The 24,150-nt window shown below is 38.8% G+C and overlaps 1 protein-coding gene across 4 annotated transcripts in view; it reads left to right on the forward strand.

Annotated features, from left to right (window-relative positions):
- The first annotated feature begins 417 nt into the window (after nt 1-417).
- Opa1 (OPA1 mitochondrial dynamin like GTPase) overlaps nt 418-24,150 on the forward strand; it is a 71,663-nt gene continuing 47,930 nt past the window's right edge. The window contains exons 1-8 of one of the 4 annotated variants that reach the window (XM_021208945.2): nt 433-649; nt 5,105-5,423; nt 6,050-6,146; nt 7,329-7,436; nt 7,899-7,952; nt 8,762-8,829; nt 16,589-16,699; nt 21,153-21,206. In XM_021208945.2, the coding sequence (XP_021064604.1) occupies nt 618-649; nt 5,105-5,423; nt 6,050-6,146; nt 7,329-7,436; nt 7,899-7,952; nt 8,762-8,829; nt 16,589-16,699; nt 21,153-21,206 (843 nt within the window). In that variant the 5' untranslated portion in view covers nt 433-617. Of the gene's footprint in view, nt 650-5,104; nt 5,424-6,049; nt 6,147-7,328; nt 7,437-7,898; nt 7,953-8,761; nt 8,830-16,588; nt 16,700-21,152; nt 21,207-24,150 lie in introns of all 4 variants that reach the window. The other 3 variants (XM_021208946.1, XM_029544280.1, XM_021208947.1) reach the window with 3 other exon arrangements.

The following is a 24,150-nucleotide window of genomic DNA, read 5'->3' on the forward strand; positions in this document are numbered from 1 at the left end:
GCCAACAAAGAGGGGAGTGCAAAAACAAAAACAAAAACAAAAACAAAAACAAAACATTTGTGCCTTCATAAAACTATATGTGTTTATCCCAAACCTACAACTTAAATGTCAGCAGTCTCTTTCCAATCCGATCTCAGACTTTCTAAGGTGTCTCGCATACTCGACCTTCCGCCTATAAGACTCGGTTACGAAAATGCTTTTTAAAAGATTTCCTTAAATTGGCTGCTCCTAATAAACATTCGTCGTGTAGATTTCCTGCACGCAGCCGGCCCAGCTTATTTTCAAAATTCCAACATCTTGAGGGCGGAGCCGAGAAGGGGATCCCTACACAGGTCCCGCCCAGAGGCTCCCCGCGCATGCGCACGTCATCCGCGGCCCGTTTGTGCACCCTGCCTAGCGTTCCCGTGGGTGGTTATTTCGGAGACGGACTGACTACGGGAGCCCAGCCGGCTCTTGCGGAAGTCCATGCGCCATTGGGAGGGACTCGGTGGCTGCTCTATGCCCTTGTTGCTGAAGGCCTCTTCCTGGGTCATTGTCGGAGCAGGAATCGGACTGGAGCCGACACGGGGTTACCCCCGTGGCCGTCTCGGCGCCTGTGTGTGGTCTGCACTGGCGGGATGTGGCGAGCAGGTCGGGCGGCCGTGGCCTGGTAAGTGCGGCCTGCGACCTGGCCCCGTTATGTCACGTTCTGGGCCATTTGGACAGCAGGGTTGACCCATCACTCCTTCCTGAATGTGCAGGTGACCGACCCTCAGGCCAAGCCGAGGCTCTTAAGAGAATTCTCGCGAATGTTTGAATGCCCGTAGGAGTGACGGGAGTTGGCCGGTGACCACTCCTCGTTTCAACATGAAGATTCTTGCTGCCTTGGCCCATCGTTCCTGTCCCTGTCCTTGTGATCTCCCTGTTATCTGTCTCTAGTTGTTGCTTTTATTGTTGCTATTCTGGCCCGGCCTAGCTCTGTCCTTGTATCCCTGTGCGTGTCATTTAACTGTCTTCTTGCAGCCATACGCCATGCCACAGCGCACACTTTGCACTTGCAGCTACTTGGAAGCACTTGCAGCAGCATACTTGAAAGTATGTCCTTTCATACTTATGCGGGAAAGGGCTCTCTGCCCGTTTGCCTGACCCTCTGACTGGAGTCAAATGTAGAGTGGTGGTGTGCATGATATCAGGCGGTGTTTAAGAGATGCCCCGTCAGAGGAGATCTTGTTCAGTGTTGAGGTACACTTTGATACAGCATGGTGCACTTTTCCAGTCTCGCTGCTGATGTTGCCCTAATCTTGTTTTAAAGTAGAAAACCATAAAGTAGTTTTATTTCTATGAATTGCTATATGCACTTACGGATACTAAATTTGATGTTATCTATGTAATTTGCTCCAATAGTCCCCAAGCTTAGCACATGGTTTCAGACATTTGATTGCAGGAAGTAGTATACACCAAGGATTCCACCCATCCCTACAGCCCCTAGAGCTTTTTAAAATGTGTTTGTACCTCTTTCAGCAGCATGTATATCTGTGTGCCACTTCTGTGTCTGCCTCCCACAGAGGACAGATGACAGCATTCAGTCACTTAGGACTAGAGTAGCAGACAGGTGTTAGTCACCATGTGGGTACTGGGATTCCAACCTCTGACTTCTAGAAGACTAGCCCTTCTTAACCAATAAGCCATCTCTCCAGCCATGCCCCCAAAACTTTTTTTAATGGTATAAACTATTTATTATGCTTATAAGGAATGGAACCCATTCCTTTCATCACAGTTAGTTAAGAGTCCACAAGTGGAACTGCCTCTGCTACAATGTGGTTGTTTTTAATCTTGTGGGATTTTAATTTAATAAGTAAGTTCCCAACCTTCACAATTGAAATAAGCTATTTACAACTTTTATATTGCTGCTGTTTTATAATTAAGTAGGGACATCTAATTTTCTATAAAACAGAAAAAAAAGGTGCAGAAGATAGCATATTCTTTTCAAACAAAGAAGTATTTAGGAAACACTTAAAATTGGTTTACAAATAAACAGGTTTGTAGTTTGTATTGTTTGTTTAATCAGTTATGTACAGCTGGGCTACATTGTTTCTGAAGGTATGGACATGTGTCTACAGTCATGACTTTAGAATGTCTTAGCTCAAGCACAGCTTAGCTAATGGAAGAAATGGGGATATGGAAAACCAGAAACCCCCAGGCTCTGGAATTGCCCTGCACAGTATAATTCCTGTTAAGTTGTGAAATAGTGCGGCTAGGTACTACTCTAGTCATGGGGTTAAAACAGACTTTTTATATACAGATAAATATACCTCTTAGACAAGTCAAATAGAAGACTGATGACCAACATTTTGGGGTGCAATAAATATTTATGTCAAACTAATGAAAAGATAATTTCATACTAGACAGCTCTATGTAAGTAAAGAATGTGGTAGATGAGCAAGATGAGAATGTGGTAGAAGATGTGGGTGGTATACTTTATTACATTTGACTTTTGCATTTTTCTTACTATTTGTTTGTTTGTTTGTTTGGGGTTTTTGTTGTTCCAGACAGGGTTTCTCTGTGTAGCCCTGGCTGGCCTCAGACTCACAGAAACCCGCCTCCTTCTGCCTCCCAAGTGCTGGGATTAAAGGCATGCACCACCACTGCCTGGCTTGACTTGAGTTTTTAAGCTTCTTTGGATAAGGAAGTCTTTTTCTCTCCATAGCCACTTTTAGGGTCTTTTTCACCTCCTAGTTGAGTAGTCTGTCCCAGATTACTAAGGCTTTGTTCAGCTGTGGGTTTTCTTCTTCATCACTCATCTGGCTTGACTTTTGATTTTAAAAATCTGTTTCTTCAATTCTGCAGAATTTTTCTTCGACTTTATTTTCTTCCTTCCATTGCATCTGTGCTTTTTCTTTCTGAATACTTCTAAAAGAATATGAGATTGCTTAGACAGGGTATGGTCTTCATTTCCGAAATACAACCTCTTCCCTTCACCTCCTTTAAAAAAAAGGATACATCTACCCCAAAATGTTCAAAAATAAGATTAAATAATATATTGCTTTCAGTAATGAAAAATAAAGATTGGGAAAATAAAATGAGTTTCTTGCTTGACGCTTAGATAGATGCACACTAAAAAGCTAAAATTATTAAGCCATGTTACACCTGTAGTCTCAACACTCAGAAAGCTGAAATGAAGGATTCTAGAAGTTCAAGGCCAGCCTGAGCTACTTAGCAAATACCAGATCCAAAAGGGTTAAAGAGCAAGAACCAGTCACAGAAAACTAAAGAGTTAAATCATTGAAGGGCAAGTTTCTATATCTATAGGAAGGTAATTAATACATGGGCTCCCCTGAGGTCACCTTAGAAATACATTAAATATGCATCTCTCCTGGAAAATTAGTTGATGTTTTCTCCAAGCTAAAGAGGAAATGTTTGTTATGTATAAAATTGTAAGCCAAGTCATAAAATTACGTGTTGTAAAGTCCTTATTATATTATGGTCTGTTTATGAGTATGGACAATAAAAGGGAACTCTACTGAAAACAAACAGAAAGCCCAAAAACCTATCCATGTACCCAGAGTGCACACTATATACATCTCCACACACTTACAGTGCACACTGTATACATCTCCATGTACCCACAGTGCACATATATGCATCTCCATGCACCCACAGTGTACACTGTATACATCTCCATGCACACAGAGCACACACTATATGCATCTCCATGCACCCACAGTGCACACTATATACATCTCCATGCACCCACAGTGTACACTGTATACATCTCCATGCACACAGAGCACACACTATATGCATCTCCAGATCCCAATGGATCGTTGTTGTATATCCATGGGATGCGCTATATCTCCCATCCTCCTGCTTTGATACCATTGCTTTGTATCATAGCTTATGCTTTCCACGTTTTTTTCTTTATTCAACATTCTAGAAAGTATCCTAAATTGATGTATATGCAAGTTCATCTTTACTTTCAATAAATTGCTTTTTTAGTATTCACTAAATTCACTTTTTTATATTTAAGTCTATAAATGTTGCATCCTCTAATATTTTTAATCGTGCTTTTAAAAGTTTGCAGTATTTTCAGGAATCCTGTCAGTAAACATGGTATCATATTGAGAACCCCTAGTTTGCTGCCAGGTCTGGTCGTGTGATCACATTTAACCCTGAAAGCCAGTGACTGAGGCAGGTGATTTGTTCATGCTGCTCCTTACTAAGGGGGAGATGACTGAGCAAGCTGTGTTTTCTGTTATTGATTACTTTACCTAGCAACTTTCTTTTTAGGGCTTTTATAAAGAGTCCAGGTGATGAGCCTGTTACAGATGCCAGTGTTGATGACAACTCAGTCTAGGAGGCCTCCTCCTCACACACGCATGCACTTGAGAGCCTTATGTCTTCCCTGGCAGATTTCTCAGGTTCCAGAGGCAATTACTGGCCTGTTCCTCCTTTTACTCTCTTACCTCTATATCAAGAACATAGATTCTTATTATGGGGCTGCTCTTCCATAGGACCTGGGTTTGAATTCCATCACCCATTCAAAGCTCCCAACCATCTGTAATTCCAGTTCCAGGAAATCCAGTGCCCCTTCTGGCTTCTGCTGGTACCATGCACACAAGTACCCAGATATGCATGCAGGCAAAGCACCAAAACACATAAAATAAGTGATAATAAAAATTACTTTAAAAATGCATGCATTTTTGTTACCAGCTGTTACACGGCTGTTGGTAAAACAAATGCCCACCTCTGCCCTCTTTGGTTTCAGTTCCTTGGACCAGTAAGTATCACAGCCCACATATAATAGATTAGCAGATAGCGTCTGGAGTCTTGGTGCCAGGACTAATATTCCACCTTTATTCCTTGTGTTAGTGTCATCTGGGGCAGGTTGTATTTATACTTTGTGCCACATTTTCCCTCAGCTGTAGAATGGGGCTAGTGTGGTTTAGTTTTGTGGTAGGGTTTTCAACAAGATTGAGCTGGCACACAGCAAATGTAAACTAGTGTGTGATGGGGCGTGGTTTGTCAGCACACATGTGTGACCTTTTCTGTCATTTCTTAGGCATTGTTGCCTTCTCTGATGTTTCTCTAATTCTTGTTTGTTGTTTTGTTTGTTTGTTTGCTTCAGTGAAGTCTGCCAATCCTTAGTGAAACACAGCTCTGGAATACAAAGAAACGTACCGCTCCAAAAACTCCATCTGGTTTCACGAAGTATTTATCGTTCACATCATCCTGCCCTCAAGCTTCAAAGACCCCAACTAAGGACACCATTTCAGCAGTTCTCTTCTCTAACTCACCTTTCTTTTCATAAATTGAAACTTTCTCCAATTAAATATGGCTACCAGCCCCGCAGGAACTTTTGGCCAGCAAGGTTAGCTGCAAGACTCTTAAAACTTCGATATATCATACTGGGGTCTGCTGTTGGAGGTGGCTATACAGCCAAAAAAGTGAGTTTACTTTAATTTTTACTTTAATAATTACTATAATTCTAATTGTTCCAAAACATTGTAAATTTGTATAGCATGGTAGAAAAAAATGGTCATTTTTCTTTAGTGAGTAAAATGTAACTAGCTGTTGAAACGTTCACTGTATATATGTACCGAGTCCTGTGGTGCTATTTAAATTTTAACCATAGTTATAGATGGTCTGGAAGATGGAACCCTGGTCTGGGAGTAAGAACACTTCCATTTGTTTCTGAGCATCACTATTCATTAGCACGGGAGGGAAAGCTAAGCAGCATGCTCAGAGGACTGTGGGCAACCCTGGGACCAGAGGCAGAGACCTCTTGCCCAGTCTTCCTCTTGCTTCATGGAGTTACTTTGTGCCAACATGAGCCCTCTTCGATAGGAATATTTTGACTGTTTACATTTCCACATTTGATAGAAGAGCATTTACTGTCATTCTACATACACAGCTTCTGATTTGCTAAATACCTGCACTTACCTAAATTTGTTCCTTAAAAATTTTATACATGATGCATTCTCCTTATAGATTGTTTTAATCAACACGCTTTTTCTTTATATTGGTCTATGGCATTTGGATTATCTGATTGACATACATTCTTGTTTTTTAGACCTTCGATGAATGGAAAGATATGATACCAGACCTTAGTGACTATAAGTGGATTGTGCCTGACTTTATATGGGAAATTGATGAGTATATTGATTTGGGTTTGTATCATCAACATTAAAAATAGCTCTGGATTTTGAGGGGATGGCAGTAGAAATAGTTGCATCGGTAGTTTTAACGCTTGAGTCTAATAGATGATAGTTTTATTTTAGTAATGAAAATAAAAGAAAATTAATTTTTATTACATTTATTTATAAGTATGTGGGTGTGTATCATACTAAGCAGCACATACATGCAGATGCACATGTGCATTCCAGGGGATGTGTGTAGAGATCAGAAGACATTTTGTGGGAGTTTTTTGTAATTAAAAGAGATCCTATGGTTACCTATGGATTGACAGGCATAGTAACAAGTACTTCTGCCCATTGAACCATTTTGCCAACCCAGAGGAAAAAGAATATGAGACTAAATATTCAATAATCTCATTTTAACATAACTTCCACCCCTCTTATAGACTATTTTCTTCTAATTTTGCTTATTAATTGAATGTGGGTAACGTTAGTTTCTTATTTAAAAGTATCTAGTCATAAGGAGATGAGCCTTGTTGTTTGTGCTTTGCTACCTAGCACATCCTCTCTGCAGTTCCATGCTGCTAGCAGCTTAGCCATGTAGCATTTTCAACATCACAGAACATTGCCTGCATCATACACACTAGGTCCCTAAGCTAGCTTTTTTTGGTAGACTACCTTGGTTGTTTCTACTTTCTGCAGCCAAGTTCCTTAAAAGTCTGTCAGTGTACAGAATGACTTTACCCCTTAAAACACTGCCTTTGCCTTCAGCAAGTGAGAACAGTCAATAGCTGATGGCAAATAACTCTTGATGAGCTTAAAAAATGTGGAGTCCCTTTTTAAGACATATGGAGGTGGACTTAATCAGCCTAAGTGCCTCATCATAGTGCTTTTTAAGTGTAGCCCTAGGAGCAAAGGTATTTTTAGGAAAGGGACAAAGTATACATGTCAGTGCTGTGCAGCCTAGTGTACTTACCGGTATCTGTGTGACGATGGGGAGGCTGCATGCTGAGGCTGGGCTGCCTGGTTTTGAACCCTGGCTCCCTCACTCCCTTGCCGAGTGCTGTAGTTTTTCACCTGAGTGGAGTTGTCAGCAAAGTTGAGTATTTGTAGGACTGGCTTGAAGTGTGAAGCAAGTTGACATATTAGAGCCCTAGTACGTTTGGTGTATCCTCCCTTGAGACTGTTTGTTACTCTTGTTTTGATCCCCTCTAGAGAAAATTAGAAAAGCCCTTCCCAGCTCAGAAGACCTTGCCAGTTTAGCTCCCGACCTGGACAAGATTACTGAAAGCCTCAGCTTGTTGAAGGACTTCTTCACCGCAGGTAAGGAGGGGCTTTTCATCTAACTTCCGGGCATAGGTGCCTTGGAGGGAGAATACGTAGATGGTCTTACTTGTTCCCATCTTTTAAATTAAAACAAATGCAAAAGTGTTTTATTTTAACATAAGATAAACACAAAGTTTGCACAGCGCTTTTAATTTTTAGCCTAATCAAACGAAAATTTATAAGAAAATGTGTGCTAAGCTTTTTGTTGGTGAGTAAAAACATTCCTCCTTGACAAGTAGATGAGACTACCTATGCATTTGCTTTTCATAACTGCCTCAAGCCAATATTGTTACTTTAAAACAAAATCTAGTCATTACAGACCATGTGAAATATAATTTAAAGGGTCTGTCCTGGCATATTTGCCCAGTTATTACCCTAATATGATATAAGTCTGAAATCTCAGACATCTTTGCTTACTTTTATTAAATTTGTATTTCCCCTTTTGCTGACTTTTTACAGGTCCCAAATTGGTTAGTGAAGTCCTAGAAGCTTCTGAGGCACTTCTCTTGTTAGGTGTGTAACCAGCCGTTTCTGCTGACCGTAACCTGCCTTTTAACTGCTTCTAATGAACTAGGCGCAAATAAAACTGCAGACCAAATTTATAATCCTGCTTATATATGCTGATCTTTAAGCCCAGAACTATATTAGGCAAACTTATATCCTTTTTAGTGGAAATAGTAAAAGAAATTATATTCATAACAAAGCTGAAATAGCTAAATACATGATTTAAACTTATTAAAAGAAAATTTGCTTAGCCAGAAAATTTCTTGGAAAAAGAATTGAAATGAAAAGTAATTTTAGCTTGTCTCATCTGGCCTGTCATAGTGACATTAAATTTACTCTGTACATACACATTGTCTGATGACAAAGGTGCTTGATGAAACTGTAACTACAACCTTGTAAAACAATCCTTACCAAAGATTGTCTTGTTTCTATCATAATTCTCATTTCTATTTCAAAAATTGGTTAAGTTTGAGATTTTTTGACATGGATTGCCAGTACTTTTCTTAAAAATAAAAATGTATTCTTTGAAGCTAGTTTGGTTTCTTTTGAGCCATGATCTTGGGTTCAGCACAGGCTCAGCCTCCTGAGTGTAAGCGCTGGGATTGCAGGCATGCCCCTGCCTGGCTGGGGCTTGTTTGGGTTGGTTTTCCCTTTGCAGTGCTGGGGACCCAGTGTATAGGAGGCGAGCACACTGACACCAGACTGTGTCCTCAGTCTCCCCACACCCCACTTACTTTGTGATTGCTTAGATGTAATTGGAATTTAGCTTGAGCTGTTTACATCATTGGAGAATTTAAACAAGTGTGTTTATCTTTAAGGTTCACCTGGAGAAACAGCATTTCGAGCAACAGATCATGGATCTGAAAGTGACAAGCATTACAGGAAGGTAAGTATAAAACAGAACTCATCTCATAGGGAGTCCTGAAAAACTTAGCTTTTCCCTTATTTTTGAAATATGTGAAAATGCTAATACATTTCTGGAAAACTGCAGGTGTTAGTGCAGCTGTTCTGGAATAGAATCAGAGACAGCCCTCCCCTTCAGTTATGCTCTGTGAAATAGCTATTCAAGGTTTGTTATAAAGTCTACATGGGAGAAGCCAGTGTAGACAGTGTAAGTGGTCCTCTCTTTCCTGGGACTTTGCATGTATTCATGCATGTTCACAGGTCTCCAGGAGGGCACAGTGTGCTTGGCACACCAGGTTTGTGCACAAAACTTCTTCCTCTTCTGGAGGCATAGGGTAGCTTAGGAGGAAAAATAAGAGAGAATAGACAGTGAGTTGCCTAGTGAATGAGTCAGTTCTTACATACTGAGAACCTACAAGGCTGTATGTGAATGAGGCCATAGAGAAGTGCGGCAGGATTACCCCTCAAATCCATGTGGACACTACGGGGCCTTTGCACATCAAAGGTAGAGAATTGCTGAGCTACCATCATGTGAGTTGCTCTGCATTTCTGGCCATATGCTCCACCATAACATTCTTAGTTTTTACTGTCATCTTTTTTAACTAGAAAAAGAAATAATTATATGTAAAGTTTTGTAAAAATAATGTCTAGAGAAATAAATTTGTGAATAAACATTTTATTTAAATGTGGAATATTTAGTTTATGCTAAGCTTTAAAGCATCATAGGAAAGAAATAATTTTATGATTATTGAGGAGCAGAAAGAAATAATTTCTGGGTTTCCATTTCTTTCCCTTTCTTTCAACTTGAACTCTTTTTTTGTGCTATCCCAATTTTTAAATATATTTCCAAGATTTCTTTTTGTTCACTTTTTAGATAAAACATACTTCAGAGTCTATATTTGCTTTCAGTTTGACCTGTTTTTAATAAATACAATCTTAATTAAGGGACACTCTTGATTTTGCATTGAAGGGTAGTGCTAGAATATAGCTTGACAAATGTGGCTTATTTTGAGCCAGAGAAAGCCTTGGCTGTGAAAGCCAGTAAACCTAATGAACTGATTGGAGGAGAAGGCCCTTGTGATGGGTGTGGAAGTGTAGATTCGTGAGCAGTATTGCTTTTCCTAAATCAGTAGATATGCCGGGGTCTGCTTTCTCATTCATGTGTTGTGTGATCACTTTGTTCGGACTTGACTCAGGTAAGTCCCCTAAAACCCTGCCAAATGGATGAATGAGTGTTCCATGATTGACCCCTGCGCTAAAGAGGAAGCAAGAGAATGAATCGTGGGGAATTTAATTATTGATATAAATTTGACTTTACATAATTGACATGAAGATAAAATTGTTCCTTTTTTTAAAATATTCCTTTGTTTGTTTGACAGTAAATGCCCCTTGTAGGCTCTTCCTTTAGCTTTATTTATGATAATTACTTTCCCCTATTAAAACTTATCAGCTGGGGCTAGAGATATGACTCAGCCATTCATAGCACTTCTTGCTCTTGCAGAGGGCCGACACCAAGTGGCTTGCTACAGCCTGTAATTAGTACCACAGGATCTGACACCCTCTTCTGGAATCCTTGGGTACTTGAACTCTCATGTACATTTCCACAAGCAGACACATATACATGTGCATATAATTTTATATTTATTAAATTGTCCAAGCATACCAATTATTTTTCCAGTGACTTATTATAAATAATTAAATCTAGAATTGTACCTATGCTGTTTTTATTACAGGTAAAGTCAAATTATAGAAGATGCTAATATTGTAGAAGTGTGTTCAGTGCAGCAAATAGTTTTCAGTTCCATTGATACACAGTGTTGTTTCTAAGGTTTGGTTCTTGCCTATGATACTTGAGAGTAAGCCTTGTAGACAAGGTACAGATATGTTGGTGTGACCTGATGAACCTTGCCTTCTAAGCGATGTTTGAGTATCATCATGCAAGGAGAGACTTGAGCCTGGTGGTAGCTTTTTTGACATCATCCAGGAGTTAATTTCTATTTGTTTATTTATTTTATTTTTTTGTTTGTCGGGGGTGTTTTGCCTGTGTACCACCTGTATGCCCACAGAGGCCTTAAAAGGGTTTTAGATCCCCTGAGACTAGAATTAGAGTCAGTTGTGAGCTGCTATGTGGGTGCTGGGAAGAAAGCCTTCATCTTCTAGAAGAGCAGCCTTAACCACGAACCATCGCTCCACTCAGATGTCAGTTCTAAAGATTTGAGTGGTCATCAGAAGTGCTTGAATGATACCCAGAGTTTCTCGTTACCTTTTCATTGTTTTAGTCTTGAATTTTAAGATTTACTCATTAAAATCATATTCTGATGGACAGCCGTACCAGCCTGCATGTACCTGGTCTCACCTTCGTTGTTCTCAGGGTGTGAAGCAGTCGTGCCTAAGTTTAATGGTTGTCAGGTTCATGGTTGTGGTTTCTTCTCTACTAGAAATAAAAAATGACATGCAATTTGTTTTTTTTTTTTAAATAATAGTAATGGGAATACATTTCTACAACTAGAACTGAAGTAAAGATCTATTCTCTCATAGGTAAGCACATCCAGAAATGTCTTGGCAGGAAAGGACTAGTTAGGACCACTCAAAACCAATTGAAAGTGAAGGGAACTGAGGGAGCACACTGTCACACTGTAGGACAAGAGTCAGACTGAGCAGCCAAGTGGGCTGCTGGCCTGTGCTTCCCATCCTGGCTCACTAGCCCTGTGTGTTTGGGAATGACAGTGGAGAGAGCACGAAAGCATATGATACTGCACATCCGAGTAATCATCGTTCCCTTGCTTCTGCCTGAACACACATCTGCTAGATTGTGGACACCGTTTGAAAATTGAAAATTTGTTAACAAATTAAAAAGTAAATTCAGTTTTAGCTTGGGTGTTATTGAGGCATGCTTGGCATATATAATAGTACTACTTTATAATAAATGGTTATATTAATCAAAAGTTTAAAATTTGGGGAAAAGTTTAAAATTTTTATTCACTGGAGGAAATATTTGTGTAAACTTTGTAAAGTCCTTGGAATCTGGAGAACTTAAAACCTTCAGAAGTCAAATTAGGAACTAAAGATGTGAGCCTGTTTTAGTGAGTGAGTGGACCCAGGAATTATAAACAAGCTCCATCAAGTAACCTCAGGTTTGAGGAATTCTTGTTTCCTGCACAGCTAATGGCTACAAGTATAGATTAGATAGATTCTTAACAAGAATCCTCAGCACAGTGTATTTAGTAGATCAGAAGAAAAATAGGGAAAATGGAATGACTGAGCAGACAGCCTTACAGCATCGCCCAATAAGAAGCGTGGTGTGTGTTTATGTCGTTCAAGAAATAGTGAGCATGTATCAATAAATTATGCTGTTGTAGGTAGACCCTTAGAAACAAAAAGATTTAATGGAAATTGTAATGTTGATAATTACTGAGAGCCATTTTATCTCTTAGAAAATATCCAAGCAGTAAATTATATAGTGTACTATTTCTGACTAGAGAAAATAAAATATTCCAAAGGGGGAAGACATTTCTTTTTGACAGCCAGTAACAAGTTTTACATTCATAAGTATCTTGAGCAATAATATACAAGGAAACCAAGTTTGGTTTTGTTTATTAGGTTGGTTTGGCTCTTTTAGCTAAACAAATAGTGGAATTATCATTTTGGGAAGTACTGCTTAGGAATATTGCATAAAGTTATTTTTACTAAACAAAACGTAGTTTGGCAAATGTTATCTTATAGGGCCTGATATTAAATACTCTGTTGTTAGGTTGGCAGACGATAACGTTGCCAACTCTTGTCTGCAGTGATCTAGAAACACCATTGTGCTATTTGAAATGTAGGTTGGTACTGATGGATCAGAGGCACTTTGGACATAGCTGTGCAGTATTACTGGGTAGTACTGATGCAGACTTTGGGATCACAGGTCCTGTTTTTCTGTTTTCTAAACTGTAACCTTCAACAAACTGTTTAGCTTCTCTGAGTTCCTAATTTCCTCTGTTGGCAGAGGAGGCCCCCTTGAAAGGTTATAAGGAGTAACTCCTAAATAAATGTAAAGCTGTTAAGCGTTAAGGGACCAATGACAACAACGGTCATCACTTTCTGTGACTTGTAGTATGCTAATGGTATTTAACATTCTATTGATTCTTCTCTTTGTTTTGTCATCAAGTCTTTTGGAGAGTGTGAAAAATGGGAAATGATTTGTAGTACTGGCCATAAACCTTCTAAAGAGTTTTTAAATTATTTTTTTCATTAATTAATGTATTTAATTTGCATCCCTATTGAAGTTTCCTAGCTAAGACTCCTAGCAATGGTGCGTATGAAATGGTCACCTGCTATAACCAGCCAAGACTTCCAATGGAGGGACGGAGATAGCAACCCAGCCACAAAAACCTTGAACCCACAAATGTTCCTGCCTTTAAGAGGTGCAGGGATAAAGAGGGAGTAGAAAGTAAGGAACTGGCCAACCAATGACTGGCCCAATTTAAATTACCTTAAACTAGAAACAGGTGATTGATAGGTAAAAATCAGTTATGCTTGACTTACTCAAGCAACAATACATGCTAAACCCTGTAACACATCTCAAATATGCCAGGCCTTACTTAAGGTGCTAGGTACTCAAATAAACAGTGGCACATTATCTATGGTGCCAGCCACTCAGGAGGCTGAGAAAAGGGGGGCTTGCTGGAAGCCAAGGCTTTTGAGACCTATCTGGGCAACATAGCAAGTGATGTAATTACCCTAGTCTAGCTTTATAACAGAAATGCCATAGATGGCTGTATTATAAAAAACAGAAGGGTATTCCTGTCAGTGCTGCAGCTGGGATATGAGATTAAGGTGCTGGTGGGTGCGATGTCTGGTGAGCATTGTCTGTATACACAGCAGAAGAGGCTAGGCAGCTCCTGGAGTCTCTTTTACAAGAACACTTAACCTGGAGGTCTTGTGACCTCATCGCTGTGCAGAGGCCATTGAGGGTTAGGTTTCACTATGAATTTGGGGGAGCTAATATTAGATAATAGTTCAAATTTATTAAAATCTTTTTCCACCAAACTCATTAAATCTTAAACTAGGATTTTTAGTTGTTTTGTAGAACTCTTGTCAGAACTAATTTTCTTGATTTGATGCTGTCATTTTTTTTTATAACTGTAAATATTGTGCCTGAAACATGAGACAAAATTATCATGTCAAAGTAACAATGACCAGAATTAAAGAGCATACCTTCTGAGCCAAGCATAGTGGCACATCCCTTTAATGGCAGCACTTGGCAGGTCTCTATGAGTTCAAGACCAGCCTGGTCTACAGAGCCAGTTCCAGGTCAGCTAGTATTACATGGTGAAACCTGTATCAAAGGAGGGCTTTATTTTATAAACTATAGAAGGTAAATTATAGAAATTACCTTCTATAATTATTAATTCATAATTGTGATTTGTAGTAATTACTGTTTATTATATATATAAAAGCTTCTAAATGACTATTTCTTGAGAGCAAAGAGTTCAAGCTCTGGACACTGTTTACTGGCAATGATATGTTTTATACATCTGAGGCTATGCCTGGTCCATCTGTCTCTTTGCTGTTCTGCACACTTAGAGACTAGCAGTGGTACAGCTTATGATTTGGTGCTTAAAGTTGGGGAAAGGTGATCTTAAGATGCATAGTATAGTGTCAATAGTTTTTTTCTGTGTCTAATTCTTGTTTTCTCCTACTTTTTTTTAGGAGGTAACAGTTAATTTCATCTATCTTCACATAGCAGTGCTTCAGTAGCAGACTTGGAAGGAGAGTGAGGTGTCACTAGCAAGAGAGTATTTCCTGGTAGTCTAATAGATACATATGATCATACTAACTATACAGCTGTGCTTAGACAGAAGCAGTGACTCGGGGCGGGGCAGCTAAGCTAGGTCAGACCTGCTTCATAGTTCATAAGATAGAGGATGAGTGGTAAGTAAATATTAACAGATATGGACCAGGTGTGTCCAGCCTTTTGACACTGTGACACTGGTTGTGGTCTACAAAGTTCACACTTGAAAACTGCATAGTTGACTTACCCAAAAAAAAAAAAAAATCAACAACAAATGCCTCACACAAATGCAATGTTTTCCCTAAGATTGTGATTTTGTGCCCTGCTGCATATGAAGGCTGGACACACCTTCAGGCTCACATAGGAAGCCTTCTGTTCTTGTGTGATCTGAGCAGTTGGGGGGTTGGAATACATGATAAGATAAATGAGCAAGTAGATAATGCTGTTAAATTACTTTTTTGATATGTAATGTACAGAATGACAAAAATTATGGGATAATGAAGATAGTTGGTAGGTGACCTTGATCAATTTGTCAATGACCATAAATAAATATATACATATATATTAAAATATATATTTTAAAGATATTTATATCTTAAAAGATAGCATCTAGTTTTATGAGTATCTTTTATACTATTGAATCTGGAAGCATGATGAAATTTCAAGCTACTTTCATCCTTTGATTTGCTGTAAAGCAATTAGTTTCATTTATTTTGTCTGATATTGACAGTAATCATAGTATCAAAACTAAGAATAAAACAGAATCCCCAAATTGTATATCAATCTTTCTATTACTGTAATGCTACCCGCCCCCGTATTATTTTTGGGACCTCTTTTTTGATTACCTAAGTTCTTGGGTTATGTAAGGTAAATTAAGCCCTTGGGTGAACCCACAAGCTAAAATTTGAACATAGCATTAACTAGCATTTTTATATTAAGAGATTTTCTGACAATACAAAGCATGGTATTTTTTACTTTTTTTTTTTAATCTGAAACTCTGAAGTCTTGGTTTAGGTTGTTTTTAATAGTTACTAGCTTTCTTACCTTTAGTTTTATGACTTTAGTCTAAGCCCATTGTTTTTAACACACTACACTATTCAAATTGGTTGTTCATTGGAACTTGACTGTTCTAATTTTTCTGATTGAGAAACCATCAGTCTGGTGTCACTACTGATTCATAGTTGTCTTTCCTCTGTATATCTCAAGGTTGGCCTCCTCATAGGCCAGCAATTTACAACACAGAGGTCCCCCGCCCCCTTACCTCACTCAGCAGCACCTGCCACTCTGTGGAGTATGGCACAGAAGACCACATGGGTTAGGATTGGGACACATGTGAACGCAGTATAATGACAGTCTATCAGCCTTATTATTGAGTAGAATCAGGGTTAGAGAGAAAAAAGGTATGTGGCCCAAACTGGCTCTTACTTTTCATTTTTCATAATAACTGTATTGTCTCGGTATCTTAATTTTGTTTTTTTAAGTAATTGGTATGTGCTTAGTTACTTTCTCAGAGCCTATTTCTATGTCAAAACAGCTCATAAAAGTGAAAATGCAGTCAAATTACGTATGTAGTGTTTCAAGTCAACAGCATATTAGTGCACATTGGCAATTTTATAAAGGGTTTTACCAAGAAATCCAGGGACCTGCCATGCTGGCTTCTTGCTCATGCCCGTCAGTCTAGTTTCATTCTGTTGAGTCTGGCTGGCTGGATACTTAGTCAGCAGTCACTGCACTCTCACTTGTTAAGCCATGCTGTTTTGCCTTTCTAAGACACCCAGTTTTGAGGGGAATGAAGTGCAGTGCAGAGCCCATTTGTGGGATAGCACTTGAGGTGGATGGGTTTCCATTTTTGTTTTAAGCTATCCGTCCCTCCCTATCTTGCATCTGTTCTTCTGTTGTGCCCTTTGGTTTAACATTGTTCTCCCTCCCCAATTTTCCTCTTCTCCTCATTGTAAACTCATGGCAGGGTCTGCTTGGTGAGCTCATTCTCTTACAACAGCAAATTCAAGAGCACGAAGAGGAAGCACGCAGAGCCGCTGGCCAGTATAGCACGAGCTATGCCCAACAAAAGCGCAAGGTGATGGATGGTTTAAGGGGCTACTGATGCATCACACTAATCAGTCATTTCTGCCAAGATCATAGCACCCTAATCTGTTGGTAGACTCCAGTCATTGGAAATTATTGTTAACAAAGTAAATTAAAAAGATATATTCTACCCCCTAACATGGGTAGTGTAGCCAAAGCCCAACATATAAGCTCAAGTATAGCAATTTAGGTTATCTGTGAGATTCTGTACATTTACACTTAGAGTGAAATTATGAATAGTTGTTTATATGGTACAGTTGATTCACTCAAATAATTGGGTATTGAAGCTATACAAAATCCTTAAAAATGTGCTTTTAACCATTAGGTCAAAGTTCCATAGGGTTGCTCCCTCTATCCTGTACAGACTTTTATCACAGTGGAATAAGTGTAATGATTATGCATTTATATGCAGAAATTATCTCTTAAAGAATTTTTTAAGTAATATCAGAGATGTATTAAAGCTGTGTACAAACTGTATTCAGGATAAAGAATCAATCATATAGTTAGCTTCTTGTTTTGCTCTTGTATCTAAATCAAGGGCTGTAATAGACCCAGGGTTAGGACAATGCTTCTTCCAGCTAATCTTGGTGGTGGTTAATGCTTGAGAGTTCTCAGCATAATGCCATGTTTGCTTAATGTCATTCCTGCCTTTTCTCAGTTCTGGGGCTGTGTAACCAGTGACTATATATTGTTCACTTTTCAATGGATGGATAAAATTAGTAGAAAAAGAAAACAAGTTATTTCATCTTTGTGGTTAAAGGCGGTTTAACTGGGCAGTGGTTATGAATACCTTTAATCCTAGCACTCAGGAGGCAGAGACAGGGGGGTCTTTGTGAGTTCAAGGATAGCCTGGTTACAGAGCAAGTTCCAGGACTCCCGAGGCTGTAAAAGTGAAGCCCTGTCTTAAAGGAGAGAGAGAGAGAGAGAGAGAGAGAGAGAGAGAGAGAGAGAGAGAGAGAGAGAGAGAAGGTTCTTGACTTGAGGAAGATTTATTTTAAACATTCTGTGTTTACATGTGTTGTGAGTATATCATTTAAATATTCTAAGAATGCAGATGCCTTCACTGAGCCATCCATACCATAGCTTTGTCACAGAAAGAAGTGGGAGGAGTTTGTATGTTCTGGAATGTTACTTAGAAATATGAATATGGTACCAATTACAATTTGGTCTTTTTTCATAGTGATAAAATTGAAATGCGGCCCATCTGTCTGCCACCGCAAGATGTAAGATGCCGCTTAAGAAGACTATACTAACGCTTCTAATTCTGACCATTCCAGAGATACAAGTAATAAATCCTGACTCATTTCTCTGAGAGTCCCGACATGAATGTTCAGTTTAGGCCCGCTTTACAAGTCTGTCTTCAGACTTAAGGACATCTGTCACTCCTGGTCAGTTTATGTGGTTACTTACATGGCCCTGTAGTTCTTTGGCAGTTTGAGAAGGACAGTGACAGAAGGATAGGACAGTATACTTCTTTCTGTCTGGTTTGTTTGTAAAGGAACACCTAGTGGGACACCAACCAGGGCTTGTTCCTGCCCACTGTGTAGTTGCCTTGTGTGAAAGTTAATGGGTCTTTAAAAATAATTCATGCTATTCCATAATGAGCCCATTCCCCTTACTATCCTGAATATCTAGTTCCTTACCTTGTCTTTCTCTGCTCCCTAAAATTAGTGCAGAGATGACATCAGCTCTTCACCATCACAGTCAAAATATGTATTCCTGAGATTTTTATCATTCTAGGCATTTAAGGTCTACATGGGGTCTAAAATAAACCTTAGGCATTTTAAGTCCTTTAAGGAATTATTTCTTTGTTCTTGAAAATCTAGGTCTCTGTTTTTTAATATTTTGTCAGAAGTAAAATGTTTGCCTGTATTTTCTGAGCAAAAGAGATAACCAGAGGCAGGAGGTGTTGGTACTTTTCCTCCTGTGAATATGTACACATACTTTTTCAGAGGTTCTCAGATACATACTTCAGTATTTCAAAACAGCCACAGTGACTTACTAGGAGGAAATAAGGTCTAAAGTTGGTGTGGTTCTCATGCGGAGCTTTGACTTGAGCTCGATGTGCAGAACATCCCGCCCATTCTCCATCAGGTTCACAGCCTTGGAATTGTAGAAATGCTCAGGCTTCGTTCCTGTCAGGGTGACTTTAAAATTCATTCCCTAGTAAAAACGAAATATATTATACAGCAGAGCATGTCTCATGTTATAAATAGCTGCGCTTTACAAGTAAAGTCATTGGAAGAAAACGTATCTAAGCTGTCTAAACAGGTAGCAGGAGAGTGCAGGCCTCACAAGCATGAGCTGGGTAGCAGTGTCCCCGTGCTGGGGGGCAGAGATGGGCTCCCTGGGGCTCCCTGGCCAGCCAGCTGAGTCTAACTGGAGAGCTCTAGAGCAATAGAAACCCTTCCTCTAAGGGGGTGTATCGTGTCCCTGGCCTCCACACACATGGACACAGTCATACATGGGCATACACACACACACACATACACAGGCCCACGTGCATTAAAAAATAACTACAGTAAACGACAGATTAGAAATAGCGCATGCTAGTCTCTAAGAAAACATATAAAAGTTATATTCACACCAATTTTTAAACCTAAGATTTTCATCCTAGATCTTAGGAGAAAATGAGATCTCAGTTCTGTCTATACCACCTACTTTAAAACACTAATTGTGATCCTATTTAAATGAAGTATACCTTTTATACTATTCTAATTGTTTTGCCTTCTTATGTAGTCTTTTATTTTAACCAGACTACTAAGTTAACCTTTAATGTCCTTGGCTTATATTAACATTTTAACTTTTTAATTTAATTATCTTAGTTTCTTAATTATTATCCCATGTGCTGAGTAACCCTGACTATTTTATAGTAACTCAGGGTATCCCTATTTCAGAAAATCTCTCAATTTACATTTCAAACCCAAAGCTGATCATGGTGGCAAGCACCTTAAAGGCCAGCACTTGGGTGGCCAAAGCAGAGCAGTCTGCGAGTCTGAGGCCAGCCTGGTCTCCATAGTGAGACTCTGCCTCAGAAAGAAACAGTTAAGCGAAAACAGTTGAAAGTAGTAGTGTTTATGTATCCTACAGTAGATTTGCTACAGTTGCATGAATATTTAGTAGAAGAAAGTAAATCACAGTACTTTTGAAATGAACCAGGAACTTAATCTACATCACAAATGTTTATGATCATACGTTTAACAGAATGACAGCATGACCTGTGATCTTAATGTGGAGTGCTCTGACTCGTATTGGTCCTTTAGGTCTTGTTCTTTGGGCTGTGGGCTCTTCGACTTGCCTGGCTCCTCCTCACATTTTAAGAGACTTAATAATTCTTGTCCAGTCTACCTGAGTACACGTAATCAAAATGAAAGTGGGACTGTATCAGCAAGCCTCTTCCCACTCAAGGCTAACAACAAACTTTCTGTTACAAAAATCTCATTTCAAAATAATTTTAGGTTTCAAGCGTATACATTTAAGGAGAAAAATATATCATTATCAATGAAAACAGGAGGATTTAGAAATGTTCTTTAGAATTTGGAGTTAAAAATCTAAAAATAACATTTTGTACCATGGACAAGATTTATTAATGTCTACCTAAATAAAGAAATCATTTAAGATCTGAGGAAGACAACGCTGTGCCCTGTCAAGAAGTCAGCGCACACTTGTGTGAACTTGCCATAAGTGACATCATTTTTCATTGTATTTTCTGTTTATTGTATTGTGACTACTTTAAACTCTGTTATACCATGATACTTGGTAGCTTTTAAAATAGTTTGTCTTAGAACTATTAATAACAATTTGAAGTAGTTTGCACAATACCTGTGAATTTTATTTTTTATATTCAAAAAAGCTTTAGCTATTTAACTTGGTTTCCTTTCTACAGACACCTCTGCTCTTTTGAAAGTTAGCTGGTGTTGCATTGGAATTGAATTTAAAAACAAGCCTCTGGCTCCACTTAACTCTGGAGATGCCAGTTGTTTGTTCTCCGTATTTGTTAGGCTCATCTCTGCTGATGGTAAGGAAGCTGGAAGTTGTTCTGTAGAAGATACACTGTAACCAAAGAGCCTTTTCAGTAGCTGAATGCAGTAACATGTATGATTTCCCCATAAATGTTCTGGAAAAATGGTAGTACTCATGACATTAAGTTCCTGTGCCTTGGTACAGAGCAAGCTCCTGATAGAGTAAGCCCAGGTGTTCATCTCCACTGTTTCTAACGAGCCTTTCCTAACAGATGACTAGCATGGTAACAGGACAATGACTCCTTGATGCTTCTATTTCATAAGATTTCGATGAACTGTTTTTATTGATAAGTTTTTTATCTTCTTAAATATTAACTTGATTTAAATTTTATTTTAAATATGCTTATAATCTTAGTGATGCTTTAAAACTTCAACTTATTATATATTATATGTAACCCTAATTAATCTATTTTAAATATTTAGGTGTCAGACAAAGAAAAGATTGACCAACTTCAAGAAGAACTTCTGCATACTCAGGTAACTGTAGTCAGTAAGAGAAGCCAGCACTTCTTTCCTTGTGAGCTGAGCCCAGGGCATCACGAATGGGGGCAAGCGCGGTGACAGTGAGAAGCAGCCTCAGCCCCAGCAGCTTCTCTAGGGATGGAAACAGTGTGGTCCTTTTCCAGCAGGGCAGAAGTGAGACACTTAATTATTCCTTAATCCTCACCTCTAGCAGTAGTTTTTATATCTACAAAAGCTAACTGGGAAATAGGGAATAAGGAGGAAACCAAGTGAATACCACATTAACTCATTTATTTAGAGCATCCTATTTGGAGTGAATCTCATTCTGATTTTAAAGATAAACTATTGTGGAGGGGGAATGGGTGAAAGTATTTGTCCTTATTTAATCTAATGCTTCTATTGCCACTTGCTAGGCTAGATACAAAGTAAGGAAATTTGAGACTTCACATATTTCTTGTTTGTTTGTTTGTTTGGGTTTTTTGTTTGTTTGTTTGTTTGTTTGAGACAGGGTTTCTCTATGTAGTCCTGGCTGTTCTGGGACTCACTCTGTAGACCAGGCTGGCCTCGAACTCAGAAATATGCCTGCCTCTGCCTCCCAAGTGCTGGGATTAAAGGCATGCGCCACCACACCTGGTGAGACTTCACATATTTCTAATAAATCCCCAAACCCCTTTCTTTCTTTGAATCCTGAAATCAATATAAATTTTTTCCTAAAGATTTTTCTGGTGGTATAAGCTGATTGATCTTTTAGGATTAATGAAAAAATCATTATTTAAAAATCAGTTCTATACAATGTAATAAGCTACCTTTCTGGTATAAACTTTTCCAACAGCAGTTATTCTATATAAATAACATATAATTAAAATTTATTTTTATAAGCCAAAAGAGATACTAATCATCTTGGGTCTTTTTAGGGAAAACATGCAAGAAGAGGCAATCTGAATGAAATATAACTATTCCATTTCTGGTGCATGGCTTTCCTTGACCTGTCATGGAGCCCCATGTATAACTGCACTAGAGCACCTGTCTTTCTTGAGGCCTGTCTGCCGTGAATTAAGACTCCTCACCCTCCTTACTGCCCAGATTCACAGCACCCTTACAGTGTACTTAATAAGCTATTGTTTTTAAAATTTAAAAAAAATAAATCTCTGGTCTCTGAGAGACCAGGTGTGGTCCCTGGAGCCATAACATCAATATTCCCTGGGAACTTATTAGAAAAACAGATTCTTAGCCCATACTAAACCCTCTGAGTCAGAATCTCTGGCAAGGGAACTCAGCAATCTTTAGGGTATTTTGAAGTTCCCTTATGTTGATATGGTTTTGGTTTGGGAAAGAGTCTCGCTATGTAGCTGAGCTGGAACTCAAATCCTCCTGCCTTAGTCTCCTAAATGCCTGCTCACCATTAAACCCAGCTATAGTCTTTGTTTTTAAAGCCCTTAAGGTAATTGTGATACAGCCTAAAACTTGAGAATTGATTGTTCTATACAAGCGTGCCCAAAATTCTGACTACCTAGTCGTCTACAAGGTTCACACTGAAGAACCACACAGTCAAGTTACAAATGAAATCACACAGACACACACAGAAAACATTATAAGATTTTAAGATTTATAGTTATGTGTGGACCTGGATTCATATCTGTCCTCAGGTTGGACATGCATGTCAGCCCATTTCCACTTCTAGTGGCTGCAGGTTGACACTTGTACCAAGAAAAGACATGTAGATTTCCCCCCCAAATTGATTCCATATTTACAAAGAAATGTTCTGTAGAAGTGAGCCCAGCACTGATGCAGTTCCAGTTGTAAGCCTTTTGTGGATATACCACCGTGTGGGGAGCACGTGATGTGATGGGCCGTGCGGTCATCTCCATCCCTGTCAGTGATGCTCAGGGAGAAGAATACACAGGTTGCATGTGAAATTGTTCATTTTCATTTAAAAGGTGTAAAATGGGAATTAATTTTAATAATATATTTTATTTAAGGCATTGTGACCCAAATTAGTATCATTTCAACCTGTAATACATATAGCAGATATTAAAAGGCACTTTATAAGGATTTGTTTGTTTTAATGTATGTGAGTACTCTATCTGCATGTACACCTGCAGGCCAGAAGAGAGCAATAGATCCCATTACAGATGGTTGTGAGCTCCCATGTGGTATCTGGAAACTGAACTCAGTATTTTTGGAAGAGCAGACAGCACTCTTAACCACTGAGCCATCTCTCCAACCCCTAAAAGACCCTTTTATGTTTCCAAAACACTATTTCAAGATTTCAGTAACTGTGTATGGCTAGTGGCTGTTTTCTAAATAGCTAGGAAATACTAGAGGTTTACTGTCTTTATGGGCTATAAAAGAACACTTTACAAAATGTGTATCATACAGGCAAGTAGTTGTACTTGTGCCATGTCACAAGGCCCAACTTGTACATTCTGTAAGGACAGCACTTTGGTTTCCTGTTATTTACCATTTTTTCAGGAGTTTAAAACCTAAAAAGTTTAAAACCTAAGAAATGTTTCCCATATTGAGAGATATAAGTTGTACATCTAAGCATTCTGCTGATTATAGAGAAATGTGATTCTTAATTTTTTGTGAGATGACCAGTTTGAACAGCTCACCTTGAAAAGCAAAGTGTGTTGCCATTTTGCTACTTTGAAATAACAACCAGCAATAAATTTATTTTTCTTAACTATATGTTTTTATGTCAGTATTTTAAGTACAAACAAACTTCTCCAGACATGGACTTTTGACTGAATCTGGAAGAATGTAGGCCACTTAACAGATTTGTTTAAATGCTTTTTCCTTCCCACACAAGATGACCTTAGGGGAGCTTCCAGGTGTCCCTAACCTTCTGCTTCCTGCCTGTAAAGCATCTACTTCTGTGGGTTTTCTGGTAAAGGGGTCATCGCATCAGGCATGCTTAGGTGTTACTTGTTCATGTTGTATATCATTCCATCTTTGTTAA

Source organism: Mus pahari, chromosome 12, assembly GCF_900095145.1.
Source record: "Mus pahari chromosome 12, PAHARI_EIJ_v1.1, whole genome shotgun sequence".
Classification (NCBI taxonomy): Eukaryota; Metazoa; Chordata; class Mammalia; order Rodentia; family Muridae; genus Mus; species Mus pahari.